At 38.9% G+C, this 19032-nt stretch overlaps 1 protein-coding gene across 2 annotated transcripts in view; it reads right to left on the bottom strand.

The window, feature by feature from the left end:
- acss3 (acyl-CoA synthetase short chain family member 3) overlaps positions 1–19032 on the bottom strand; it is a 215911-nt gene that overhangs the window by 90813 nt on the left and 106066 nt on the right. For both annotated transcript variants that reach the window (XM_039761751.1, XM_039761752.1), the window contains one exon: positions 14110–14213. In XM_039761751.1, coding sequence (XP_039617685.1) covers positions 14110–14213 — 104 coding nt within the window. The remainder of the gene's footprint in view (positions 1–14109; positions 14214–19032) is intronic.

The raw sequence follows: 19032 nt of genomic DNA, 5'->3' as shown, positions 1-19032 counted from the left end.
ATTCCTGCCATAATGGGTCTGTCTTTTCATGCAGTTAATAAAGCAGAAAGCAAGGTAAAAAGCCTATCAGGCACTCATCTTTGGTGCTTCTTTAGATGCAAGTGGTTTGACCTACCCTCAACTATGGTCATGAGCTTCGGGTAATAACTGAAAGAATAAGATTGTGGGTACAAGAGGCCGAAATGAGCTTTCTCTGCAGAGTGGCTGGGCTCTTTCTTACAGATAGGGTGAGAAGTGCTGACATCCAGGAGAAGACATCCGCATTGAGAAGAGCCAATTGATATAGCTTTGGCATCTGATATCGATGCCTCCCTTTGGAGGTTTTACGGGCTAGGAGGAGAACTCAGGGAAGACCAAAGGTTCACTGGGAGGATAATATCTGAATCCCATAGTAAGAGTTGGCAAGTGTGGCTGGCTAAAAGGACGTTTGGGTCTTACTGCTAAGACTGCTGCCCACGTGACCCATCTTTAGATAAGAGGTGGAAAATGGTTGGATGGACAGATGGCATTTCACACCAAGTTAACTCTGGTGTGTTCCACTTGCTTAAGGATTAGCTAGGAGTACAGACAAAACATCTATTTTGTTTTTTCCATGTTCTTTTTCAGCTTAATTTGGTAGATCTGCAAACAACAGTGCTCTTGGCTGACAAATCCCACATCTCCAATAAGAAAAATGTCTTTCTTTTTGACATTTTGCTGTGAATGACAAATTTATTAGGAAATGATCTGACAATATTAGAAATGACAGAAACCTTTTAAAATGAAAACCGCAATTTCAAATGTATCTGTGTATGTGTGGACTAATGTGATTTCAGTAATGCCAATAAATATAAAACACTGTATAAAGGATAGGACCCAACCCCAATACTTATCCTAAACCAATTTAGAGCCACTAAGCTACTAATGTGTAGGATGTGGTTGGTTTGGTTGGTCCTGCTGACTCGCCTTTCCAGTTTCCCATGTTTTAATCTCTGTTCGCACATGTCCCTCTTTGTGGGGTTTCTTCTGTTTTCTCGTCCATTTAAAAGATATGCCAGCTAACCTAATTGGTGACTCTAGGCTTGAATGCAAAGCTAAATGCTGATTAAATTTAAAGTATAAGCATCTCTCAAATGGGTTTAAATGATAGGATTTTATTACATATTTAACACAGGTTCCATTGTTTAATAAAATGTGAGATTCAAAACAATGGTGTGTTGTGTACGAGGCTGGACTGTGCTTTTTAACTGAAACTGAAAATGTACAAATGTTTTGGTCAAACTTTATATTTTAAAACATTGTTTCAATCAATAATAGCTTGTTCTAATGTTATATTTTCTAAATATTTTACATCTTCTCAATAAACTCCTCAATAAAAGATTAGGTCTTTTTACATTCTAAACAAAACTCAATTGTAAAGTACTACCAAGCTGAGATTTAAAAGGTCCCTAAACAACTACTATGAACTACACGACCAGGTAATTTGTTAAAAGTGTAAAGAAAATCTAATTTAATTTCTTCCTGCATCAACTTTGTTGAAGAACTCTTTTTAAATTACCTACTAATTCTATCATACCATTAAACACATCACCACTTAACCTCCATTTTCATAATCTGAAAACATTCAACTACTTCATATCTCACAAAATACAGTCCTGATATACATTTTAAGTCACCCTTTGCTGCATGAAGCAATGAAGAGAGCAGATGTTTCCATAATAATCTCACAAGAGCATTGTATTACGTAAAAACACGATGCTATACAATCCAAAATCGTCTAGATTTTACACATTTCCTGTTGCTTTCATATTTTAATAAAAACTTGTCCTATATTGTATCTTTATATCTGCTGAAGTGCTCTTCAACTGTGTTTCTATAAACACAATGTGAAACTTAGCGACTGTAAATTATAATCCTAATGTACTTTATGTTCCAATTTGTCAGGATTATTACAGAATATCAAACCTTTTATTGGTGGCTGGGCATATTGAATCAAGAAACAATCTTTAGTTAAGCTTATTAGTATTGGTGTGTGAAAGTTATTATACTTAGCCAGTTGTTAATAGACTTCCTCGGGGAAAGGATTTAAATAGGCTTTTCAATAAGAAGTTGGGTTTGACATCACCTTCACAAAATCTTCACTAAGTTTAAGAAACTCTTATGTTGAAAGCATACGGCACATGTCTGATAGACTACAGTCAAACCCATACAAATGTTGCATGATACCCATGTTAATGCTGCACCTGGACACTAACTGCATGTTCTCCCCCATGCTTACTAAAGGGAAAACCTCTTTCAGCCGGTAGCTCGTGTTAACAAACCAGCTCAACTACATTCTGTTATCAATTTTTTTTGGGGCTGTTTTTTTCCCAAATGAAAAACTGAGTGCTGCATTCATGTGCTATGGGAATTTTTGCAAATGAATATTTGTGAAGCCTCACTGTTATGTACAGTACAGTTTCTGACTGGATCTTCATAGAAAGTAATTAAGGATTAACTTTTTTTGTGAAAATAAAACACGGCTAAACACATTATGCCTGTGCCGCATTACTTTAAAAACAATGCAACTAGAAAAAAGAGCACAGGCTTTAACATGCAATATGAGGTATATAAGCCCGATTCATTTCAGAGATCCTGGATGCATGCAGTAGCATTTACAATTTAAACTAGGGTGAGACAAGAGTCTATCATGGGCTAGACACAAACATTTAACTTGGAGACAGCATGTAAACTAACTGCACATAAGATGCAGAGGAGCATTTTTTCAAAACAGTGTTTTGGAAGACTGCATGTGGGTTAGAAAAAAGCACAGATGAGTTTGACTTTTAGGTGTGTAAATTTTAAAGTAACATATGCTGCATAAAAACCAAGATCCAGGCCTTTAATGACCTATTTGGCACAGTCATCAGCAGTGTGTCTGTCTGCATAGAGAATGCTGACCTTGTCAAGAGGTTTACATACCTTGGCAGTGACATTCATGTCTCTGGTTACTTTTCCTGTAAAGTCAGTAGATGGATTAGGAGAGCATGGGGGGGTCATGAGGTCGCTAGAAAGGGGTGTGTGCCACTCCTGATATCTATGCAAAAGGACGAAGGTCCAAGTCTTTAGAGTCCTGGTGCTTCCTGTCTTGTTATATGGTTGCAAGACATGGATGTTATCCAGTGACCTGAGATGAAGACTGGACTCCTTTGATACCGTGTCTCTTTGGAAAGTCCTTGGGTACCGCTGGTTTGACTTTGGTGTCCCAAATGAGGCACGATACCTGTATTGTGAGGAAGCGTCAGTTACGCCACTATGCCCATGTGGCATGATTCCCCGTGATCCAATTCACAGGATCCTCATTGTTGAGGACACGAGTGGCTGGACCAGGCCAAGGGGATGCCCACGTAACACCTGGCTGCAGCAGATAGAGGGTCATTTCTGAAGGGTGGGACTAGACCACATGTCTGCTTGGGGGGTTGCACACCAGGATCCCAAGCTGTTTTGTCATGTGGTGGGTGCGACAACGCATCATACCAGTGCATGCTCCGCGGCTTGACCTGATACGCATACTAAAAAGAACATCCAGAGGTTTTTCTTTAAATGTCCTAATAGAAATTTTAATCATGTGCATCCAGGCTTTATAAAAAAAATACAGTATTAAACATAAATAAATCTTAATGAGAAATTTTATTCTGACTTTTGTCTCAATTATTCATGTTATAAAAGATAAGTAAGTGCAGAGTCTATTGCATTTGTTTGATTATAATAATTAGCAGTGTGATTTCCAAAAGTATTTCTCTTTAGACACAATATAAATACTTAACAGCGACCTCCGAAATTAAAGCAGTCCACCCATGAATCTCCAGCAGGTTTTATCAGTTATTTCAAATATGCCTAGTTTTACAGCATTTTACGATAATATGTGCTGACATTGTTAAAAGCGTCTGTATCAACAGCATGTTCCATACATAATGCATTTACCAAGAAGGGAGCTATCTTATTGATTTACCGCTATGAAGTTATTATTTGCCTATAGTTTACATATATGGTGTATTATCTATTCTATAAACTAAATCATATTTCTGATTTTGAAAATAGAATATATATATATATTGTGAGCTGGAGGGGTGATGACACCCCAAGAGGACAAAGACGCCCCTGGGAATACCTCTGAAACACAGACTACCTTCACATTGCTCCTTACCTTCTCACTTGTGCTATAACGCGTAATACAAGCCTCACGCGATACTCCGCTAACTTAAAGCCTTGCGCACCTGTCAGTTTTGGAATTGATTGTTTGCTTTTATCTCTCTCTGCTCCTAGCGGAACTGTCATCTCTGACTTGTCATGGAGCACGTTTAAGCTCATGTGTTTGCAGTGTTTGAATAAAAATCCTTCTTGTTTCTACGACCTCCTGTGTCTCTGTGCAAATCTGTGACCCAAGCGTGACAAGTGGTACCAGGAGTGGTTGCACAGATGGATGGCGCCAAAGACTTATTTCAGATGTCTAAAAGCTATGCACTTAAAGACTGGAAACTAAACATGGATGACCCAATCCGTGCGCCAATTCAAGATTTGATACATAAAGTGCACTGCTGGTTTGAAGGAGACGTGATGGAAACAGTTGTCGTGAATATATTACTGGCCGGCATACCTGAAGTTCTTGAGATGAATTTCTACGCCATGATATTAAATCATTACGATTATGTCCAGGCGATTAGAGGGTTCACAGTCCGCTTGGAGAAAGAGCGGTGGATTTCGTGCTGCCGCAACCTGTGAGCGAGCGTCCAGGACATTCTTAAACCGATCGACACGCTGCAGGACCTGAAAATCGAATGGGGTCAGGTAGGACCCCGGGAAATCCAGTCGTAGATGAGACGCCTGTTTCTGGGGAGACAGCGGCAACAGCGGGCGAGAAACCGTGGACACTACAGAGCGTCGGCGTGGGCGTCAGAGGATATTTCGAGCGGAGCCGACCGTAGATGTTTCGTGTGATCAACTCGGCCATTTGGCAAGAGAATGTTGCTTGTCTCCAGCTCATTCAATGGAGATTGGACTGGCCGAGATTTGTTGCTCAACTATTACATATCGGATGGAAAAGATGGCTTGTTGATCCCGGTGAAATTGGGGGGCAGAGAAATCTCAGCATTGTTAGACTTGGGAAGTGACCTTTGTATTGTGAGACGAGACTGTCTTAATGAACAATGCCTTAGAGACTGTGAGACTGTAAAAATACGCTGTGTACATGGTGATGTTAAAGATTATCAGACTTTACTTCTTCCTTTAACTTATAGGGTCGCCACTTTAAGGTTTGGTCTGCCGTTTCAGACTCGTGCCCTTGGCCATTACTCATAGGACGGAGAAATGCCCTTTTTCCGAAACTGATTAATAAATGTAAGGGACCAGTAGTCCAGTCCACTAATGAACTTGGGGGGAGAAGAAGAAAAAACCAAGGCGAAGAACTGGTAGCGGCGGGGAAAATCTAGAGCCCAACTTAGATATTGAACCCGATCTCTCCAGCGAGACGGAGGAGGTCACCCCCGACAATCTTCCAGAATGGGCTGGTCCTTCTACATCTTCCCAGATTGCAAGCGCCTCGAACACAAACCGAGTGTTAACGAACAATCAGATTTTGTGCGTTTGCAGCATACTGATAGCTCATTAGAATATGCATTTAAACAGGCTCGCCTGCTAATGACTCTTATTACCAAGAGCGTAATTCGGGGTGAAAACCCCACTTTATAGAAAAGGACGGTTGCCTTTTCAGAGTGATCTCAGATCATTTGGGGGAATTTATTGAACAACTGGTGGTACCTGAAGCACATAGGGAAACTGTTTTGCATCTGGCACATTCACACATCTTGGGGGGGCACCTCGGTGCCGACAAAACTAGAGACCGGTTATCAAAACGATTTTATTGGCTTAATATGGGAAAAGATGTTGAGCGATTTTGTACTTCATGTCCAGACTGCCAGATCGTCTCTGCTTATAAGCCTCCTCGGGCTCCCCTTTGTCCTATGCCCATATTGGAAGTTCCCTTTCAGCGTGTGGGATTAGATATTGTGGGACCATTACCTAAGACTAAGGATGGGTACCAATATTTGCTGGTGTTGGTTGATTATGCGACACGATATCCAGAAATGATTGCTGAAAAGGCCAACTCTTGACTGTAGCCAAAGCACTATGTGAAACTTTTACTGTATTGGTATCCCTAGAGAAATCTTAACTGATCAAGGCACACCTTTCACTTCTCGTGATGAAACAATTGTGTGACAGCTTTGCTATTAAGAAACTGAGTACTACTGTTTACCATCCTCAAGCGAATGGTTTAACCAAGCAATGTAACAAAACATTGAAACAAATGATCAGGCGAGATGCTCATAATGATCCCACAACCTGGAACACTGTCCTACCTTTTGTTTTGTCCGCGGTGCGAGAATCACCACAGGCGTCCACTGGCTTGAGTCCCTTGAGTTGTTATTGGCAGGCGGCGAGGCATCCTGGATGTGATGCGTGAGGAATGGATAGGAAGCGAGAGAGCAGCTAAGGTCCAAGCTTTGCAGATCGACTAATTTCGTTGCAAGACAGAATTTCTATGCTTTCCTCTATTGCTGTGGAACACCAACAACGAGAACAGGAAACTCAGAAGCGTCTTTACGATAGGCGCAGTAAGCTCCGTGAATTCAAACCTGGCGATCGTGTTTTGGTACTGGTTCCCTCGGATCCACACAAATTCTTAGCTAAATGGCCCCGCCATTATTGAGGAGCGTATGAGTCCGGTAAATTACAAGGTTAGAATACCAGGCCGGCGCAAACCATTCCAGATTTTACACATTAACCTCTTGAAGGAATGGCACGACCGACAAGAGGTTAACACTTCCTTGGCTGCTGTTTCTCAGACCGATGTTACCATTGGTAGATCTTACTGACAAGCAAAAGACAGAACTGTTATCTTTGATAGAACGGAACACTGATGTCTTTTCAGATTTACCAGGCAAGACTAACATTACAAAACATAAAATTACCACAGAACCTGACGTGTTGCGTACAGATGCGGCCGTTCGGATACCGAAGCGTGCAAAATATTGTGAAGAGGTAAAAAAGATGCTGACACTGGGTGTAATTCGTGAAAGTAAAAGTGACTGGTGCAGCCCAGTCGTATTAGTCCCAAAGCAAGACGGTTCGGTTCTGTATCGATTTCAGACGCTTGAATAAGGTCTCTAAATTGATGCTTATCCCATGCCCGTGTCGATGAACTGTTGGAAAAACTGGGTCAGGCGAGCTATATCTCCACGCTAGATCTCACGAAGGCTATTGGCAGGTGCCTTTAGAGGCTAGCAGTTGTGAGAAAACGGCATTTGCGACTCCTGACGGACTCTATGAATTTACAAGACTTCCGTTTGGTCTTCACGGAGCACCTCTAACTTTTCAGCATATGATGGATCAGATCCTCGTCCTCATTCTGAATATGCTGGGGCATACCTTGACGATGTCGTGATTTTTAGCAATGATTGGAAAACACACTTAGAGCGGCTTCAAGCCGTTCTTGAAAGCTTGAGACAGGCTGGCCTTACTGCTAACCCTAAGAAATGTAAACTAGGCATGTCCGAGACTCATTACTTAGGCTATTCTATGGGCAAGGGTTTACTTAGGCCACAGTTAAGGAAAATAGAAGAAATGCTTGTTTACCCGAGACCTGAGACACAGAAACAAGTGCGCTTTCTGGGACTGCTGGTTACTACAGAAAATTCATTCCAAATTTTGCACATAGAGCTGCTCCCCTTACAGAACTTACTAGAGGCAGAAAACCGACCTATCTTGTGGACAGAAAACTGCGAACGCTCTTTCAGCGATTTAAAAAAAGCATTGTCTTCTTATCCAGTTCTAAGGAACCCGGATTTCACAAAGGATTTTGTCTTGCAAACAGACACAAGTGCATTTGGTATAGGCGCAGTCCTGTCACAGATTTTTGATGGAGAAGAACATCCAATCACATATTTGAGTAGGAAATTACTTCCGAGGGAGCGTAATTATTCTACAATTGAGAAAGAATGCTTGGCAATTAGGTGGGCTGTGGAAGCGCTTCGCTATTACTTGTGGGGGCGAAACTTCACTTTGGTAACTGATCATGCTCCACTTCAATGGTTGTACCGACAGAAAGATACAAACTCTCGCCTAATGAGATGGTTTCTGGGCTTACAACCTTACAGCTTCACAGTGAAACATTGACCAGGCTCTGAACATGTCAACGCAGATGTATTATCACGACTACATGAACCTGAACCTGGTACAGAGAGTCGCTTGATTCATGGGAATGTGAATAAAGCTGAGGGGAGGGTGTGAGCTGGAGGGGTGATCGCACCCCAAGAGGACAAAGACGTCCCTGGGAATACCCCTGAAACACAGACTACCCGCACATTGCTCCTTACCTTCTCACTTGTGCTATAACGTGTTATACAAGCCTCACGCGATACTCCGCTAACTTAAAAGCCTTGCGCAGCGCCTGTCGGTTTTGGAATTGATTGTTTGCTTTTATCTCTCTCTCTCTCTCTCTGCTACCAGCGGAACTGTCATCTCTGACTTGTCATGGAGCATGTTTAAGTTCATGTGTTTGCAGTGTTTGAATAAAAATCCTTCTTGTTTCTACGACCTCCTGTGTCTCTGTGCAAATCTGTGACCCAAGTGTTATATATTAGGGGGTTACACCAACCAAGCATAAAGTCAAAGGAATTGTCTGTATACCTCCGAGAACTAGCCTCATCTATCTCATTTTTTTCTTTTCTCACCTGGCCATTATTAAAATGAATATTGTACCCTGCATTGATTTTATGAGAGCCACAACCCCACTTTGTCTTCTCATTAAACATTATTCTCAGATCAGATCTATTTTTTGATGCGTTTTGGAATGATAAAACATTAAATATTCTACATTAATTTCCAATGTATCAAAGACAAGGGATCTCAGCTAGCTTTTGAAATCTATCACTGGGAGGGCATGCTCTGGCTAATCTAAAGTTGCCTTGACCTTCTTGCTTATCCGTCATAACGGCTCTCTTTTGTCTCAATTCCTTAATCCTTTCAAGTCTATAACCCAAAACTCCATCTGGGGGCACCTTGGTATTTTTTGTGTAAAGTAATGATATTTCACCTTATCATCAATTTTCATATGTCCTCTGATTATAAATTCAGCTTTCCATTTTTGCCAGTAATGAATAGCACTATGTAATATAATGTCAATAACGAGTACAAACAGCAAAAATCTCACAAATAGAAATTTTATACATTTTTTTGGTCAAAAAATGTGCAAAAAGAATGTAAAAAAGTTTTGAACTGATAGAAGTAATGTTAAGTGTATACCATTATATTTACTTGTGAAGAAGACTCATTCTTCTGTTTGTTGCCTCACAAAAACACTTGTGAGTCTGCTACTGTTGTGAGTATCCTTTCAGCAATTCTGTACCACAATCAACAGAAATTGTTAATAATAAATCGCCATTAACAAACATATAGAGTAGGCAAAACATGACTTAACTTGACAACCAATCATGTCTTTACAGCCTCACTCAGTATTTGTGCTTTAAGGTTCTCTGCAATGCATCATCATACATCTTAGATACACCCATTCCACTCCTCTTCATTAGCAACTTTCTGGAGGCATATTTTGTGAATGGAAAATATCACATGCTATTATGAAGGCCGTGTTAAATTTTATTTTCAGTTGTCTAAAGTCTTTTTTTTAGCATTTTGATCACAGATGTGAAATGTTGCCTGGGCTAAAGGGGTTTTTGGGACACATTTTACAAATACAGTACATAATCACAAGCATTTGTATACTTCATATCCATGTTTTTTACAGTTTATTTTTTGAAATGATTCCTACCTTTGAAAAGCTCTATTTTCCCTGGTGCATCTTGACTGGATTTACAAGAAACATTGCAGTATATCACATGTGTAACTTTATCATACCCAGAGACTTTTAAAATGTCATTCAGGCCTCTTCACAAATAATTTGCTCAGTTTATATGGTCATTCAGAGTAACTGTTGTCAATACTCCCAAGTAAGTTTGCAATGTACATTTTGAGTATCAATTATAGTCACCTCACTCATATGAGAACAAGTAAGACACACAAATTAAACTGTACTCCTCCCAAAGATGTATTATCTATATATTTAAATGTTAAAATTATTAATTTTGACATGTAATCACATGGACTAGCAGTGGTTAGCATTACTGCTGAATCCAACACCTGTTTGTATTTTGTGCAGTGTTTGCACATCCTCTCAGTGCCTGTGCGGGCTTTCCTCTGAATACTGTGTTTATCTTCCACATTGCCAAAGACATGTAGGTTAGGTTAACTGGGGATTCTAAATTGTCCCTGTCAAGGATATCTTCTGCCAGTGCTATGTTTGCCCCTCATGATCTTGAACTGGATTAACCTGGTTTAAGAATGCAATTTTATATCATATCCTAACATGACAAATACGAAAAATTATAGGCAGCTAAAGCTTATAATCAAATATGTTATTGCAAGTAATGACTAGAAAATGATGGCTACTCTTTCCCACTATGATATACAAATGATAAAAATACGATAAATATTACAAGGCCTGACTGGTTCTGCCAAAGCACGCATGTAACAGGCAGAGGGATGGAAGTGGACAGGGGCAGTGCCACAAAGTAGCTCCAAGCTGCCCCTTAAAATGACAATGAAATAGAATTTAAACTTCACCTTACATCCTTTGGGCTTGGAGTCAAGAGGAGAATTGTGCAAGGGCACAAACTGACAGGAAACAAGGCAGCTAATAAATTTATTTATACAGTTCCTTTTCTCATGCTTGAATCAGTCCAAAAACATTCAAATGAGTACTATACAAACAGAAGAAGAATGCATAAATAACACTTAATAGAAATAAATATACAAAATTTAACACTAAATAATAGGGTCATGAAAGCCAAAGTTCTGAGTTAGAATAAGGAATAATAAACAAAAAAACTGTAAGAAGACAATTATAAACAAATAATACAACATGTTTAAGCTTACTTGTACAAATATAAATCACCCACTAATTGTCAGGGAAAGAAAAGTTAACTGAGTTAACAATTCAGTCAGATCACTTGAAAATGAAAGAGAATAATGAGTAGGGGGAGGACTGGATTCTGTTATCAGGTTTAGAGCCAAACACTCAATGGAAAAAAGGAATTCAATTGATGTTTATTTGATGTTTTGATCAAATCTAACAATTACGGTCAGTTAACTGCCATGACCTGATCTGCATGCCGATGCTAAGCAACCATAGAGACATTCAGAGATGTATATTCTAGGTTTTGCCATGTTTCTGTTAAGAATAAAATATCGAGATTGTAGTCTGTAAGGAATTCAGACAGTACCGGTGCTTTACTGTTGACAGACCATGTGCTGCCCACAGATTCATATCTGGAGTTTATTTAAATATAGTGCAGATCTGACACATTGACAATACTGTGATAAAAACACTTAGCTGGATGGCATGCATCAGAGTTACAGTGCTGATGAGCTCTCTAGCACAGCCTTGGGCCTTCACAATCTCCTGTGACCATACTTTAAATTAAGCTGTACGTGAAAGATTTTTTAAAGAGTATTCCAGTCTGACCATTTGCTATTGACAGATAGTTTAACTAAGAGAAGTTCATCATGAAAATATTGTAGCACAGTGGAAATCCAGTGTTTATCCAGGAAATAGCAAAGACGATGAAAATACAGAGCACCAGGTCAGTAAGGCAGAGTGACACAGAAGAAAAGGCTGACCATAATGACTCAGAGTCTCTAGGTAAAACACAGAAACACATGCTATTGGGGCTTTTGATCCAGCAAAACATGTAAATACTACAAAATGCAAAGGGAATCAATTAGCGTCAGGTGAACATCTTGGCATTCCAAGTTCCAGCAGGAAAGCTGATGCCAGTGGGGTTAGGGTACCCACCCACTGGAATGCCCAGAAGTAAAGTATGAGATACACAAAAAGCACACTGACAGGGCTACTGCATAGCTGAAAGAATCCACAAGTGAAAGCAAGCATTAGCACAGAACCTCTACACTGGAAACAACAGCAGAGATGGTGCTTGTGAGAAAACAGAATATTCTGAAAAATATTGTAGATCCTGTTATATAAGCCGAGAATTTCGTCCTAGATTTTTGGCTTGGAGTTTGGGGGTCGGTTTATACAACGAGTATCGTTTCAGATTCAAGATTTCCAGCGCAATGCCGGTTTTGCCGATGAATACGGAAGTAAATAATGACGAAACCACAGAGCCATCTTTCAGATGAAGAAGTAACTTTGCATGCCGGTACTTTAAATTAAATAAAAGAATTTATTCAAAAAAATGTTTTAGTTGTTGATTTTATTAATAAAATTTATAATAAATTATCAGGACGTTTAAAATAAAAATTTTTGTTTTGATTTATGAACAACATCTTGCGTTACGACCTGGATGCGGTCACGTGTATCCGCTTGCAAGATTGTAAACAAACAACCGAGAGTGTTAGTAGCGTCAGTCAGAGCCCAGATACATGTGTTTGTGGATGTAATTTCGGTCATTGCAGTGATTTACCTATATATATAATTCATTAAGACCATGCAAGTAAGACACATAATTGCTAAGGAAGGAAGAGAAGGTAAAGAAAGCGATCACAATCGAAACGAAGATGGAAATTGTGTGGAAATATGAAAGTACTGTTCGTGTGACCGATTTCGCTAATATGTACAGCATGTCGAAATCCACCATCTCGACAATTGTACAAAGAAAAGATTTGCATAAGGAGGCTCCTTCTAAACAATAACCACCTTCCGTTTCATTCTCCTCCTCCTCCCTTCCTGCAGCCCAAAGATGTCAAATTAAATGGTGAGTACAGTAGGAAATTGTTGTTTCTAGAATAGAATGCCTTTTATTGTCACTATACACATCTACAATGAGATTAAAAGCAGCTCCTTCAGTGCAGAAAAAAAGTTCTGTATAGGGCTTGTATGGTTGTTTTGTTAGCCTTAGCATAATGCCGGATCTGCGGCCCCGCTTCTGCTTTCTTTCTCTCCTCTGTCTGTGTCGTCTCCTAGACCCGACAACAATCCACGGAGAGCCCGCTGGTCTCGCTATGTTGTCTGGGATGTTGTGCATGTGATGAAAAACACTCGAAACAGATGTCTGGCTCTGGACACCGATGTCTATAAGGTTCCGACGGGTGTAGCGGATGTTCGCCGAACCGATCGTGCACAAACAAGGAAAAAAAAAAGTACAAAAAAGTGCACTGAAAAACTTCTCCACAATCACTTTCTGGTTTCCATCAAAAATGCCGGCAGTCTCAAATTCTCGCCGATAAACATGATAAATATACCTGAAGAGACACTTTTAAGGCAATTTAGAAAATTTTGCTTGGAGAAGGGGGTCGGCTTAAATACCGGTCATCGGCAAATACATGTAATTTAGTAAGTAGAGAAGGGGGTCGGCTAATATACCGAGTCGGCTTATATTCCGGGATCTACGGTATCTCTGTGTTATATAAAACAGTTAAACTGTTCCTAAATAAGGCATCAGCTTGTAGAGTAGGACACAGTCTTTTGCACCTGAGCCATGAGTTTGGGATTGGGGTATATGGACAAGAACTTTTAGCTTATTACTAATGATGTTGTAAACTGGGATTCCTTTCACTTTATGTATCCTTTACTTTGTATTCTCACAGTGTCTAACCTTCAATGTGTTATCTTTTTTTCTTGCATAATAAAATTTATTACTTCTGATAAATAACATGGTTTTGGCATTGTGTTCTGGATAAGGGTAGTATATATCCCTTCACTATATATTGTCAAAGTTGCTATTATTTAGCTGAGCTTACTGGGACTAAATTAAAAGAGACAAGGGAAAAGTCTGTGAAAAAGACCAATAAAGTGACTTATGTGTCTTTTCCCGTCACAGTTTGAACATCTTCAACCCAGAAGAAAAAAATGGACCTTAACTTGACTTATATTGACTATTCTACCCACTTCATTATAAAACAGACCACCACTGCATTCACATTCTCATCTCAGAACTGGATGGAAAGGGGTTCCATATGGATTTGTAAAAAAGTGCAATAGTCGTCCTCTTTAGGATCCCAGTGTAATTACATTGTACTTACCAGTCTGCCACCAATGATCTAACACAGGCACCTTGAAGATTTTCTTTGCCCAATTTAGTGTGTCAATATCACAGCGTTCTCCAGCAACAAAAAGAGTTCGAAATCTGTAAAAATAACATACAAGCAGTTGCAACCATTTGTTATTACAAATAGAAGATGCAAGTTATAAAGAGAAAGTTAAAATTAGTTTGAGGTTTGCTCTAGTGATACAGTGCTCAGATTAAACAGTCATGTAGTGGAATAAATTATGAAAATTGTGAAGCTGCTGAATGAGACTGATAAAGGACAATGAAGAGTTGATTGGGTTTTGTCCCAGAACATATGAAAGTGGCAAACAAAGGCCCATACCCTGTTGTACAGAAAGAGGTCTAGTAAATATGCTTGAAGAAGTTGACCTGCATGCAGTGCAGACAGATTATCATTATCCAGATTGTTAAATAAAAGACTTGTAGTTGTTCAATACTAAACCCAAGTACATACAGAATAGCAGCAGACTGCAAATCTAAAGTATATGGTGAACCACGAAAATTCACATCCTGCCCCACAGTCAGATGCTTTCAAGCTAAGGGCTTTATGATGATCTGTGAATTTACTTTGATTGTCACAGATGTGTAAACACTGACATCAAGAACACTCTAAACATAGGAACAATCTAATGGTTAACAATGTACTATCCTAACTTTAGAAATTGCCTCCAAAACATTTTTTTGGAAGAAACGAGAAAACACTGTCAACGTCTGAGATTTTCTTTTAATCACTTCGCTTTTGCTCTGCTTATCATTGTAAGAGATGTGGTAGCAACACTATAAACTAAAAGGAGGCCAAAAATCCTCAGCAACTACTTTCAACTGCTCCTGGGGAATTATATGAGATGCTTCCAAGGCCAGTTAAGAGATGTAGTACCTCCATTGCATCCTAGGTATGCCCATCAGTCTCTGCCACCAACACAATTGAAACAAGTCAGTGTGATGGCCTTTTAGGGAATTTGCAAATACTTACTACAAGCCCCTGATATGGAGATCTGCCTCCAGAGAATTAGTTCCTAATGAGTAAAGCAAAATGCCCCTGTGCCAAAAACAAAGAAGGTACACATAAAAACCGCAAAAGAAAACTAAAGGGATGCACACATAAGATGTTGCAAAAAGTGTTAACACTAGAATCCCTGAAGCCTACGTGAAAAGACGTAATGCCGGGCCACCTTAAATTCCTTCGCACCTCTTCTTCAGTGTATTTGTTTTGCAAATGTGTCAATCAGCACCTACAGCAGCCAGCCTTCTCACTCATCCTCCACTGAGGCAGCTTAAGTCAAGTCAGATGCTGAAGTCTCTTTATCTGGGAGTTACGCGTCTGAAATTTTATAGGGTAAATAATATATCATTATTTGGAATACATACATTTCATGTGTGTTCCATGTCTACAAGAATCTGTGTAAGTGTAGGATGACAGGAAATGCGAGGCAAGAAATGTTGAACACATTACTAAAACGGGAAATGTATAATGTGTGAAGACTGAAGTCCAAATATCAAATAAACTTTTTCACAAAAGGTATAACAAAACAAGTGAGGCTTTATTCAAGAATATAACCGAAGAAAAAAAAATTATTCAATTTACATGTCACTGTCAATATGTAAAAACCAAAGCCAAAATATCAATTGCACAGCTGGTTTAGAGCTAAGAACTGCTGGTTCTAAATTAAGAGGTTGTGGGTTCAATCTTGGGTCTTCCCTGCATGTACCGTTTTGACTAGTGACCTGCTACTTTATTATTACATAATAAAAACAAACATTTGATTTGAGTCTGTAACACCCGGTGTAAAATTTTGGTACTTGTAAAAGATATCACTGAAGGGATATAAGCAGACACAGAAATGCTGGTAAATCATGTCTTCTTAGTATCTTGTTGTTAATTCAGTTTTACCTTTGCGAAAGTGTTTATTTTATATTCCAGTAACCACATGAATGATTATCAAATTGGTCTCTTTCATACACACACACACAAACATCCATGCATGGAAACACCATTATTTGAAAACGCTATGTCATTTGAACATGAGTTGTTATTTGAACATGTTTTTTAGATGTTGGTCAATCTCTGCGTTATGGTGCATGAGCCAGCAAAAACGACGTGAAGTTGTCTGTTGTTACACTTCTGCCTTTGTCCATAAATGGTTCCATAAGCATTATGACCACAGTCTCGGAAAGTCTTTCTCCCATGGTACAACTGGGATTTTTTACTAAATAAGGAGTGGCCAGATTTGTCGGGCTTGATTTAGATGTATTGCAAGAATGGACAATGAACCTTGGTTGGAAACAGGTGCTTATCAACAGTAATATGTTGCCCTGGGTTGTAACTCAAAACACAGTTTTCAACAAAATGCTGCCAGATGTCCAAGGTTGCAGCAAATCTGTCATTTTTCACATATTCTGCACAGGTGTCTTTGTTGTGAAAGCACAAATCCAGCATTATACTCTGATAGAGATTACTGTAACTTTGATTGGCAGTACAACAAATAGTTCTGACCAGGCATCAACCACAGTGCCAACTGTGGTCATCACTGTTCTTATGAACAGAATGGAGATAAATACCATCAACACAGAGTGGAAGAGGCAAGTTAGTTGTAGCACGTGATTGTGACTGAGAGAAAAAAACTGAACAAAAAATAAAAAATTTTACAAGTAGCAAAATTTTACAACCGGTGTTACAAATTCAAATCAAATATATGTTTTTATTATATAATATTAATAAAAATAGCAGCTTACTACTCAAAATGGAAAATGTGGGTAAGACCAGGGATTGAACACACAGCCTCATGATTTAAAAGCAGCTGTTCTTACCTCTAAACCAGCCATGCAACTGATATTTTGGCTTTTGTTTTAACATATTGACAGCAACATGTAAATTGAATAATTTCTTTTTCTGTGGTTATATTCTGAAATAAAGGAGCACTTGTTTTGTTATACCTTTTGTGAAACTATTTTTTGATATTTGGGCTTCAGTGATCACACATTATACACTTCACATCAACATTTTATCAATTATTACTATAACATGAAAAAGTTTCTGTTTTAGTTATGCGTTCAGCATTTCTGGCCTCGCATTTCCTGTCATCCAACATTTACCCAGATCGTTGTAGACACGGAACACACATGAAATGTATGAATTCCAAATAACAATATATTATTTACCCTATACAATTCAAGGTACCTCACACCTAGTCAAACAGACTTGAGCTCTGAGGATTTTACACTTACAGATCCGTCGGTGGGAAATGGGATAGCAGGTTGCTTGCTGCTTGTTCTGATTTACACATTTGCAAAACAAAAACGCTGATGAAGAGGTGCAAAGGAATTTAAGGTGGCCCGGCATTACGACTTCTTTTATAGGCTTTATGGATTCTAGTGTTAAAAGAGGGACAACAACAAGAAATTTTGAAACGATAAACTGTGTTTGTTGGTCTAGAAATATCAGAAACACTAAGAACTCCCCATTTCCTGAAGGGGAAAAAACCAACCACTTGTGATGCTACATGGAAAACACACATGCTAGCACACCTGCTAAGCACAAGCACACCCCTGCTCTCTAATGAACATAAATATGATAATTGTTGCGATGACATCAAAACCTCCTAGGAGCTCAGAAGATGAGTAATTAAATCCAAACTGAAGTGGCTAGAACAACAGATTAACAAAGAAAGATATGTAAGAAAACAGCAAAAATCAAATCCAATAGGCTGAGCAAAAAGAATACAATAAGAAAGAATGACAGTCTAATTGACTGTCAATGTACCAGTAGTTCATCCAAAAAATCCAAACCTCAGTCAGATAAAGCTTACTAATTTATGAAATTGAATACTATGTTTACATTGTTTCATAGTAGAAATATCAGAGGATTCCTGATGAATTACATTCTCTAAATGTCCATCTCCTAAATGGCGGAGTTAGAATCTACATTTAATGAATATAGGTACAAACAACTGTTTTACGAGGAACACAAGCTTTTAACTCTTCTACAAATTTATCACGGGACTGTGTCACTAATATTAATGTAACCAATCAGAACATTGATTCGGCTAATATTTAAACCCATTCCCATCTCTCTTCAATGCCATGTTAGCCACCTAGTTTAAACCTTTCCCATTCTCAAGAGGCTGTTATTAACAGAAATCAATGGCATCAAGCCTTTATGTTATGTTACACTGGTATTGACATAGTTGCTGGGAGAAGGCAGTCTACTCAGCAAAGCACATTGAAAGCTGCTCCTGCATTTCAAAGCAAAGTCTCATTGTTGGAGCATAAGAAAGCACCTCATTGTGCTAGTGCAACAATGTAATTTGTTCAATCTAAATGACAGATTCAGATGGGCATATCCAGGAAGATGACCATTAGCAAAAGAGAGACATGAAACAAGACAAGCAAGTGTGCAAAAAGTTCTATTATATTGTTTGCTATTTAAAGGCACAAGTTAAAAACTACCCAGAAATTAAAAACACAGGCAGTTAGGCAAAAGTATTAAAACTGGCAGACTAGCAAGAGAGGGTGAAATGCTAATAGCCTTCAAATGCTTTGTCAAACCACCCAATTAAAGAGTCCCTTCTTCTTTGGCCTGTCGAATTGTTTCAGTCTGCAGTCCACAAGGAAGACTTTAACTCAGCATTTACCACCCAAAGTGTACTCAAAGCTGTGGTAGTGAATGAAACATTGATCTAACCAAGAAATACAGCAACATCCACAATTATTACCTCCGGAGTCCATTTCTCTCTTACCTATCATTCCTCTGGAAGAATAACTATACTGATCTCTAAGAAATGGAGACTCACAATCCTGGGTACTGCACTATCTCCTTCTGTATTAGAATTAAGATTATTGTTTTATTTTGTCTTTTTGGCCTGCTAAATAACTTCCTTGATGAGCTGGACATGCTTCT

The sequence above is a fragment of the Polypterus senegalus genome, chromosome 8 (assembly GCF_016835505.1).
Source record: "Polypterus senegalus isolate Bchr_013 chromosome 8, ASM1683550v1, whole genome shotgun sequence".
NCBI classification, from domain to species: domain Eukaryota; kingdom Metazoa; phylum Chordata; class Cladistia; order Polypteriformes; family Polypteridae; genus Polypterus; species Polypterus senegalus.
The sequence above is the reverse complement of the archived record's forward strand: the minus strand, read 5'-3'. Positions and strand labels throughout refer to the sequence as shown.